General features: G+C 30.0%; 1 protein-coding gene across 4 annotated transcripts in view; it reads left to right on the forward strand.

The window, feature by feature from the left end:
• LOC111641228 (39S ribosomal protein L32, mitochondrial-like) overlaps positions 1-11,455 on the forward strand; it is a 48,145-nt gene that overhangs the window by 13,015 nt on the left and 23,675 nt on the right. For all 4 annotated transcript variants that reach the window (XM_023387364.1, XM_023387363.1, XM_023387365.1 and 1 more), the window contains exon 3: positions 4,263-6,656. In XM_023387364.1, coding sequence (XP_023243132.1) covers positions 4,263-4,480 — 218 coding nt within the window. In that variant the 3' untranslated portion in view covers positions 4,481-6,656. The remainder of the gene's footprint in view (positions 1-4,262; positions 6,657-11,455) is intronic.

The raw sequence follows: 11,455 nt of genomic DNA on the forward strand, positions 1-11,455 counted from the left end.
GGACATTTTCCAACAAACTGAAATGAATTTCCTTTGTTGCTAGACTAATTTATTAACACCTGCACCTAATTTCAAGGGTGGGAGAAGTGCCCAGGATGGATTCGAACGAGGGTTTAGACCAGTGTTTCTCAACGGGGGCAATATCGCCCCCATGTGGGCGTTTTTCCATGTTGAGGGGGCGATTAGTAACAATTTATATTTTGGGGGGAAAAAAACAATTTTCTGGGCGATATAGTAAAACATTATATTAAGAATAATTAGATATTTTATTCGTTATATCGTACAATGATTAAACAAATAACACTATACTAGTCACTAGTCTATTCAATACAGTACGAATTTGACGTTAGTCTTGGTCCTCGGCATCAGAATTTTGAAGTGAAGGGGGCGATAATAGGTAACGGTTTTATTGAAGGGAGTGATACTACGTTGAAGGGGGCGACGGTTTGTTAGAGGTTGAGAAACACTGGTTTAGACTAATTCATTATATTAGGAGGCGGAAACGTTATTGAGATGGGTTCTTATAATACATGGGTGGCCAACCTGCGGCTCGCGAGCCACATGCGGCTCTTTGAAGGATTATTTGTGGCTCTCGATAAATGTACCCGAGTTCCCTTTTCATTTTTGTGTTATTATATTTTAAAAAATTATTATCGTTCCGTATGTGTTTCAAAATGTCTTTTAAATTACTAACAACAAATATGAAAGACTAAGTGCAACGTTGTAACAAATTTCATTTCCGTCCAAGTTAAGAATGATATGACTCATCGAAAACTGCGCGAACGAACATAAACAGTGGCGTAATCGTCCGTTATCGACCGACTCCAGACCGATTTTGAATTTGTAAACTGTCATTGCAATGGACAGTTGACATTGTGCTCTGGAGGAAACAATTTGTATCACTCTTGCTACGAATATAATTTGTATTCTGGAATTTTTTGCATACCTTTTAAATACGTATTTAATTGCGGCTCGCAAAAAATTTCAAATTTTGAAAAATGGCTCGGACTATCAAGGAGCTTGGCCACCCTGGTTATAATAGTTTAGACCAGATACATTCACGAAAGTGGTTGCTCATTATAGGTGTTGTATGTTGTTTTGGACTAAAAATTGATGCCCACGGTCGCATTACACAGGTAGTCGTTTAATACAGGTAACTTATACGAAGACTCTATGGATAAACTATTCCGTGCCAGAAATTTTTCCCCGTTTTGACAGGTGCTCGTCGAATGCAGGTGGTCGCCTAAGCAGTTTTCACTGTATTAAAAAATTAAAATCTTCAATAAATTATAATCAAGTTAAGATTTTTTGACTGAATTTGACTAGAAACATATTGAGAAACTGAATAAAAATAAAAATACTGGTTTTTCAACGATAAATTTTCACTAATTAATTTTTTTATATTGGTGCCGGATTGACCCTGGGTGTGCAATTTATATTTGATGGCGCAGGTGCATGACGACAGTTTAAAAATAACCTCCTGTAAAGCTTCCACTTCTGCATTTTATCCAAGTAAATTGTAAGTTTCCTTCGGGTTGTGACAATGGATCACTTTTGGATCCAGAGATGTATAGATATTGAAAGACAAGTAATTTTTGTATGTGTATATTATGTCTGAAAAGTGATAGTTTTTGAGAAAATTCACATTTCTTATTTTGACAAGAACTTAAAATACCTTGAATGTTTGAGACCGCAAGTGGTAGGATTGCTGCTGGACGTAGCGCTTGCCCACGGATTCTACACTTACGTGTTCAAGCCCACTGGAAATTTCTCCATTTTTTTCAATTTGTTTATCTTTTATTTCTCATTATAAGCTATGATAATTTTTGAGCTATTATTACTTTTGGCTGATTATCTCATGTTCATACAAATGAGGAGTATAATTAGGAAGGAAGTGAATTATTATATATTTATATGAACATTAATAATTATGTAAATGTGTATAATTCTGATGGGTGGAAATGCGCAAGTTTAAATTCTGTGGGGAATCAATCTGTCTCTTGTGGCAATTCTGCTGCTTTCCGTGTATCAAATGTTTGGTCTGACAATGAATAAGATTTGTCGTCACATCTCTGTGAATGATCTCCATTGGCTATTTTTATTAAAGTTTTCCATTAAGCAGAAGTTTGTTAAGTCTATAGTACTGACTGAATCATTCTTAAAGAGGTTTATATTAAAATCTCCAATAATATGCAAAGTTAATTATTTGTAATTGATTTTAAGATTGTCTTAAACATCTTGCATCAAACTACTATGACAATGTCACAAAAAAAATATGTTTATACATTGTAATAATCAACAGATCAGTAAATTATTGATGAATGTAAGTCTGTGAATTAAAAATATTATTTGGTCATCTATGTATAGGAGTACTTTTCCAGTTTTTGAGGTAATCTTTCTTTTTGATATTACAGTAAAAGTTGTCTAAAATAGAACCAGAATGAAAAAGAAACCTGTCTAAATGAAAAAAATTCTTTGAAATGGGGTGATTTTCTGTTAAATTTACTATAAGGTGGAAATCTGTTCAACACAAACAAAGTAGGTTTTTGGGTACAAAGAATGTAACTTAACCCGGATAAAGTGGAAAATTAAGATTCTATTTGTAGACAAATAAGTAAAATCACTTCAGGTATAATGGACATTGAAAAATATGACAAATTGTATTCCAAGAACAAATTTGAACTCTGTCAGAGAAACAATGGCATTTGATAAAGGAATGTATGGGGATGTAGTCTCTGTTGGAATTAACAGGGACATACATGATCAGATACTTTTAAGAAACAAGAACATCCAAAAAGCGAACAAGTTTCAGAAAACTGAGTTCTCAAAGAAGCATTTGAAGAATATTTCTTCTTTATCTTTTTTTTTTTTTTTAATCATAAATGCTGTTCAAATCATAAAAAATAATTAGATTCCATAAGGTTCCTGTTTACAGAGATATACTGTATAACCTTTTTATGTCTGGAGGTGTATTAATGCAATTAGTTCGACTCTGTAATTATCAAAAAATCAATATGGCGATTGTATTCATTCATCATATGAGTAATTTCTGTGTATTTACTACTAAAGCCTCTTGGGTTACAGTAGAACAAATAACTTTAGTGATTTGAAGCTCCATTTCTTGTTAATTAAGACTGTTCCCATTATTGAATAACAGCAATATAATTAATTGATGTTACTGGGACTGCAGATGACTGATCGAAATTTTCTGTTTCTTTTTTAAGTAATCAAAGCTTATAGAAAATTGTTTGGTTACATAGAATATTTTTAAATGACCAATTGATCTCATTATGTTTTTTAATGATACAAGAGTCAGTTGATAGACAAAGATTTTTTGTTTTAGAGAAGTTTTAGTTCTGTTAGAGAAGATGAGAGTCAAATTTAAACATGACAGATAAAAGAAAAATAAAAAAACATTTTATTTGTTAATTAAACTAATATTACTTTTAGAATTTGATTTCAGTTAAAGTTAGGAGGCGTATAAGTAAAAATTTTGGAAGCGACCACCATTGTCCTTATTGTGCACTGGTGGATACCCTTTACTTCAAGATACAAGTATAACAATACAATTAAGTAAGAAATACAAGTTTAAATTGTTTTGCAATTGTTTTGCTATAGCTCTCTTACTTGGGATTGAAGAATATTAACTTGTAATTTTAAATTCTTTGAAAGACGATAATCAAAATTTATTCAATACATATCGAAATATATTATCATTAACTTTTTCTACTAATACAGTGTGTCTGAAAAGCTACTTTGTAGTTAAATTGCTTCATACTAAATTACTACGTAGTAATTTAACATCTTTACTGCTTACTATGCAGTAAGGATGTTAAATTATGAGAAAACCAATAGAACCATTTTGTGACTCCTTGATACAATGCAAATTTTGCCTGAACATTTTTTTCATAGTATGCAAATTTCTCAAGTAATTCCATGTATTGATTAAAATGGGACAGCCTGTATAGATCTAAATAAATATATAACTTATTTATATATTTTTTCAATGATGTATATATGGTAAAGAGTACAGTAGTAGTTTCAGAACTTAATAAATAGATTAATATTACTTTTAAACTAGCACTGGCCTCCCTACTAAAAGTTTCATTAAAAATTTGGAGAGAGAGAAATATTTCTGAATGGCTACACTCTTGAGAAAAATTTCTCTCTCCAATTGCATTACATATAAATTTTACTTTTTTTATGACATACTTTTTATTTATTATAATAGAAAAATATGCAGTAATTAAAGTTATATTTAGGTAATTGTTGGAAAAGAGTTAAAGAGGAAACCGAAGCAATGCAAGAAGCAATTCAGAAAGAGCTGAAATTGGAACCCGTGGAGAAAGAAGTGGTGGTCTTTTACACAGACGACGATCCACGAGCGAAAAATAACTCTGAAAATAAAAAAGTGGTCGAAATTCCGAGAGAGCGGCCGGATTGGTTCAGTAAGAATCTTCTGACCAAAACAAACAGTTGATAATTCTTGCAAAAAATACAATTTTAAGTTTAGAACGTTATTGTAAGCCACGAAGATTTAAAATTGTCTACAAAGTTATAATTGTTTAATTATTCAACGAGATTAAAGTAGTTTTTTATTAAAATTAATTAATTATTTATTAAACAAATATTAATTTACATTTATAAGAGCTGATTAGCAGTTCATAATTCATTTTTTCACAACATTGAAACACATCAAATGTCTGAAAAGTTACTGTCCGTGAGTAAAGATTTATGTTAAGTTTTATGTGATATGGCAGTTTTTTCTATGCCAGAAATGTCCCCAGAGGCCCCAAAATCTGGGGGGGTCCAGAGACCTAGTGGGCCAGATTTCACCAGAGATTAAGCAGTCACAAGTGAGTGGTGACTGACACCACTTACTACAAAGTGGAGACGCAAGATGTACAACTTACGGGTCTTGTATGCAATGTCGTACGTATAACTTTAATGTCATTACAAACTTCTCGCTGCACGGTAACCTTATGGACATTCTGTATCATTAAACCATTGACAGTATTGAATAAAAATATTTAGATTTTGTTTAGATTTGGATATAACATTTTTTTGGGGGATAATTTTGAAATAATTTTAATTTATTTTTATAGAAATTACATAGAGCAAAATATTTTACTTATGAATAATAAACAGGGACTTTGTAAAAATAAGTAAGACGGGAAAACTGAAGTTTTTGCTTAATTTACATTGTTTATTACACTTATTTTTCTATTTTCTTTTTCCATACTTCTCCTACAACATTATCTTGTTTAATATGTAATCATTTTAACTTTCTTTTTATTCTTCTGATTTTTATATATTTAAATCGGTGCTTTTACTGTAATTAATTTCTTCTTTTTCCCTGTACTGTATTATTTTTGTTATAGACTTCGGTAATGATAATATTGCTAGTGTTTTCTTCTCCGTTAAATGTATTTTAAAGTAATTCATATCCATTAATTGCTCTTGAATCTCACCTTGCAATTTATCTTTTAGGACGTTTTTCCAATGTTGGTCTTCTGGAGTATGTTTTCGTAGTCTCTTATGATGTTTATACTATGGTTAATATTTTTTTTATTGTGAGTTCTGTCAATTCTGGACCAATTACAGATCCCATACTTATGCCTATTTCTTGTGTGTAAAAATTATCATTCGTAAAAAAATAATTACTTGTGTAAGTAAATTCAGTAAGTTTTATTATGTGATTAGTTCCATTTGTTTACTGAAATTCTTACAATTACATTTAAAGGAGGAAAGTAAAAATTGAATTTCACGATAAGAGAAAAAATATAATAATTGAAATTTTACACGGATTAATTTGTTTACTAAAATTAAATTTGGTACGTAAATATCGAGACTGCTCGGTACAATAATATAAATATTTTTTAAAGTTTCTAGAATTAACTTGTAAAATAAATGTTTTAGAAAGTAGAGGGTGTCACAAAGGCTTCCATTTGTATTATTAATAAACGAGACTCTGTGTTTGATAATTTTGTGATCGTAAAGTTATACTATTTATCAAAAGTAATTAGATTAAATTGTTAAGAATTAGTAATTATCGTACAGTCACGTGTAAAAGACGTCAAATGTTACAACAACGGTGCACTGTAATGCCAACCATGGCAGAAATACGCTGATTGGCCGGTTTAGGAAAAACGTCACGACTGAATTTACCGTTAGGTGAATAGGAAGTGAACCCTCTAGATATGCTACAAATGAGCTTATTGCTTAGTTTGTCTTTGTCACCGTTCTGAATCAGACAAATGAAACATTTGGTAAGTACCTTAAATATTGTAAAAATACTCATTTTTATATTAATGTTAGAAGTGAATGTATATTTGACACAAACATATATGATAATTTGAATCTTTGTTTTATATCCTGTTATTTTTCTAATGCATTCATGTTGATACTCTCTTAACAACTTGTTTTTGTTTACAGAAAATGGCCAAAATACAAAACGAGTCTCGTCGGCAAACAACAGAAATATGTCAAATATCTGAACACTTTTCGAACTTATTAGCAGAATTGCAGAAATAATTCATTACATGTTTCAATACCTGGAAGACGAAGAATTATTAGTATGCAGACGTGTCTGTACAAGATGGAGAGACGTGGACGGAATCGTGTATCACAAAGTACCACTGCTAATTATTATAAAGGTAATTATTTTTCAATTATCTTGTTAATCGTCTGTCGTGACATTATAATTGATGTTAATGGTCGAAACACCAGCATCCATTTCAAATAATTGTAATTTTCATTATTTACTTGAAAAATATTTCAATTCAATAATTGTTACAGCAGTTTTTAGTCCATTATTATATCAGTAGAAGAAAGTGACCACAGGTCTGCGAGTTGTGTGTTTTGTGTCTGGGTAAATATACGGATTAAGAGAATATGAATTTCTTTGTCTTATATTATTGAATAATTTACGCTATTATTCTGTGTCTGTTTAAGGTCTGTTACATAATTATAAGACCGTCTCTTATTTTTTAATTTCATAAAAATGAATGAAATATTTATTTGATTAATGTTATAATAATGTTTATTAATTCAAATTATACAATATTTATTACTGTACATTATAAAAAAGTAATCAATTAATAACCAATTCGACCTCCCCTTTTTAAAACAACATTATAAACTCTATTTTGCATAGAATTAACTAATTTCTGAAGCGATTCTTCCTTCATTTCATCCTAGGCTCTCACAATTGCTAATTCTAGTTCATTTACATGAAAATATTGATTGATAATGATTTGCATACACTTTTCTTAATATGCTCCATAGGCTTTCTATAGGATTCAAGTCTGGCCTTCTTGATGGCCATGGCAAAACTTACTATTTTCCTTTTCAAACCATTTTTTTGTTGCACTTGAATTGTGGCAAGGAGCATTATCTTTTTGAAATATCCAATTATTACCACCAAGACAAGTAATCATTTACTATCATTTGAACCCTAACATATTTTGATATTTTTCTGAGTAAAGTCTATCAGAAATTCTAACAAGATCAACTTTCCCTGAAAAAAAAAAATGCAACCCAAAACATTACAAGACCACCTCCCATTTGCCTGCTAAAACATTCCTTTGGCTCTTTGCTTAGATCATGTCAGTAACAATTCTGCCCATCGGGTCCATCCAAGTTGAACTTCTTTTCATCAGAAAATACGATAGTTCTCCATTCTTCTTTACAAAACATGAAATTTTTGGACCATTCAAGTCGAGCTATTTTATGAGAGTTTGTTAGTTTTGGAATAGCTTTTAATGCTGAATATTTAACAATAGGATTCTTTTGCAGAAGCCTCCAAATTGTTGTATGTGATACTGTATTGTCCATTTCAAGAGATATTTCCTCGGTAGCCATATTATTCTTGGTGGCTTGCCAAAACACTCTTCTGCAATCTCGATTACTCAAGAATTTCTTAAGTCCCGATCGCTTTTTCTTTCATAAATTTCCTTTTTTTGATAATATAGATCTAAAACAGCAATTCATAATATTTAGTATGTGCTATTTCTCTTTCTGACTTCCCTAAACCACAATAGTACAAAATTTGATGAATTTCATCCTTTGAAAACTCCTTCTCATGTGGCATTGTAAAAAACAGAATACAGTAGATTTAAAATGTGGTAAAAACCATTAAAACTGTGAAAATGACATTACAACAATGAATAGATGACGTAATAACAGTTTTTTTTTTAATTTTTCTAATATTTTGTATGTGGTCTTATATTGAAACAGCATGTTTTTAGATAATTTGTAAAAAAAAAATAATTAATAAAATTTTGTGTGTTATTACAGTGATAAATATTTCATTTATTTTTATGAAATTAAAAAATGAGACGTGGTCTTATAATTATAAGACAGACCTTATTGTCTACAAGAATATTGAGAATTTAACCAATATGAAATTTTTTCTATATTTACTCAGAGTTTAAGCTTAGTGCCTCGAAATGCCTAAATCCAGCCTATTCGGGGCTGGAACACAATACATTAAATTAAAGAGGAACCGAACGGCTACAAAATTAATACGTTTTGTTTACTTTTTGTATTATATTTTATTTAATTTTTAATCCTTATTTTGAACGAATTGAAAATTAAATAAAATATAATACAAAAAGTAAACAAAACGTATTAATTTTGTAGCCGTTCAGTCCCTCTTTAATTTAATATATTGTGTTATTTTATATAAAACAACCTATATTGTAGAAATAATTAGGTTATAAAAAATGTGTTTTTGAAATTCCTATTATCTTATTAAAAAAATTTTTATATTACACAATTTGGCTTAAAAGCCAAATTGTGTATTACACCAATTTGTGAAACAAATAAATTCTTAGAAGCAAAAACAATAACTCTTTGTTAATTGCTTCAACTCTATTGAGCAAAGAACAAATAATAAACGTTTCATAGGAAAAGAAATTAAAAAATCAGAGTTGGGGGAATGAATTTCATATTGGTCAAATTAACTACCAAGCTGATTTATTTTTTCTCAAAACTTTTGGGCTTGGTTGAGAAAAACCATTTCTTGATTAACTCAAAATAAAAAAGGTATCTGCTTTATTTGACATTAGTTATAACCAACGTTCTTGAATTGATACGAAGAGTTAAATTTTTTCAAACGTGACCGATGATAATCTAATCGACAAAAATGACCAAAAACGAATAATTTATTATTTATAAATTAGACTTAATTGTTTTCTCGATAATGATTGAACCTTGATGATTCTCTAAACTGTTTCAAAATAACTGCAGACGTTTCCTCTTAATGCAAAGCAGAAAAATCAGAGTGGATATACAGTACGTATGGCTAAGAAATTCTGCTTAACGTAATACAATCTGTTGATATTCTTGTAGACAATAGGCAGACACAGTAATATTATTCAATTTACACTACTCTGATTCTGTTTTTAATTATCTTGTAATTAGGAGTGTATCCCAATTAACTATTCCGAATGTAACTTTTGGGTGTATACAGACCTTAAAATTATATCAAAACAATGATAACTTAAGATGATTACACATAATTTCTTAATGTTCCAATAAATCTGGTCACGTCAGAAGTGTCGAATGTGAACATTCTATTTTCATTTAGCATCCATCGTTGTGTTATACATAGATAATGTTGATTTCTAAGTTGGCCATTGCTGGTATGTGCTATATTATCTTCATTCATGAACAGTAGATACCACATATTTCATTTTATCATCATTATTAGTTTATTGATCCAGTAAATGTCTCTTCAATCCGAAAAAATTCTTTTTGGTAGACTACCTCACAGCCAGTTCAGGTTATAATTCCTTTTATTGCTTTTTACAGATGCATTTCGAACTAGGTTAATTTTCTAGCTCCTCCTCAGTGCTACAAAATAAATTAAATTTTAACAAATTGATAAAAAACAATTCGGGTAGATGTTACAACAAAAATATAAAAAAATATAAATATAAATAAAAGTTATTATAAAATATGGTTTTATAAGAGTTTCCATGAGTTTCTAATTTTTTCCCTCACACTTATACGGTACTTTTAGTCCCATTTACAATATTTTTACCAGCATATGCAATTATTCAAAGGGTTTTTTATCTTGTATCGTACAAAGGTCTGCTTGCTACCTTACAAACATACAAATTATAACGTATAGTGACTTTTTACAAATGTTTAAACGAACTTTTTTTTTTAATAAAAAACTCAACAAATTAAAAATACATACTGGTTTCTTTCTAATTAAATTACTTTAAGAACATGTATCTTGTTACATCATAAAAATGTGCTGTTTGTTACACTGTTAATTATAAATTATAACATTTTAGTAATATTTTACAATAACCATTTTTAAAAAATAAATAAAATAAATAAATATACATACATACAGGTTTCTTTTCCATTAAAAGCATGTTATCTTTTAAAATTTTGACAGTATACGTTTGCACTACTTTTAAAAAAAATTTAGAATACAACAAAAATTTTCCCGACAATGGATAATCCTTATGATGTAACACCATCCTTGTTGTAACATCATCTACCCGAGTTGTTTTTTATCAATTTGTTAAAATTTAATTTATTTTGTAGCACTGAGGAGGAGCTAGAAAATTAACCTAGCTCGAAATGCATCTGTAAAAGGAATTATAACCTGAACTGGCTGTGAGGTAGTCTACCGAAAAGAATTTTTTCAAATTGAAGAGACATTTACTGAATCAACATTACAAACAGCTAAACTATCGGAAAATTCAGAACAATTATTAGTTTATTGTTTATGATGCTTAATATGGCGTTAACAATACTAGTAAACGTAGGCTTGTAAGTTGCTTAAATTGCAGACATAACTCGTAATAACAATAGCATGTGCTTAGATTTAATTAAAATATTTTCTTTTGCAATTATTTGAAATAAATCATGGTTTGTCTCTTTTCTCACATTTTTTTCTTTTCCCCCCACAACAATCTGTCAATCTTTGTTATCAAGTGTCACATATTACAGTAATTTTCCCCTAAGGTAGAATCTTTTGTCCCAGTCTAGATACACATATAAATGTCATTACTTTTTTAGTTGAATTTATTTGCATCTGAAAATATTTATAATACGAGGGCTGTTCGGAAAGTTCGCGGCCTCACACAGAAAAACAAACAAAATAATGTTAAAACTTATTTTATTTTTCAATGTAATCTCCTCTGTTAGCAATGCACTTATTCCAGCGATGTTCTAGCTCTTTTATGCCGTCACAATAGGTTGATTTGTCAAGGTGTGCAAAATACTCCTTCACTTCAGAGATGACTTCGTCATTTGAGTGGAATCTCTTTCCAGCCAAGAATTTTTTTAGGTTTGGAAAAAGGTGGAAGTCACTGGGGGCCAAATCAGGTGAGTACGGTGGATGTGGAACTAATTGGAAGCGAAGTTCGTTTATCTTTTGTTCAGTGATTCTGGCGGAATGTGCAGGTGCATTATCGTGGTGGAACAGAAC

Source organism: Centruroides sculpturatus, unplaced genomic scaffold, assembly GCF_000671375.1.
Source record: "Centruroides sculpturatus isolate CEXI.00-Female unplaced genomic scaffold, Cexi_2.0 scaffold1440, whole genome shotgun sequence".
NCBI classification, from domain to species: Eukaryota; Metazoa; Arthropoda; class Arachnida; order Scorpiones; family Buthidae; genus Centruroides; species Centruroides sculpturatus.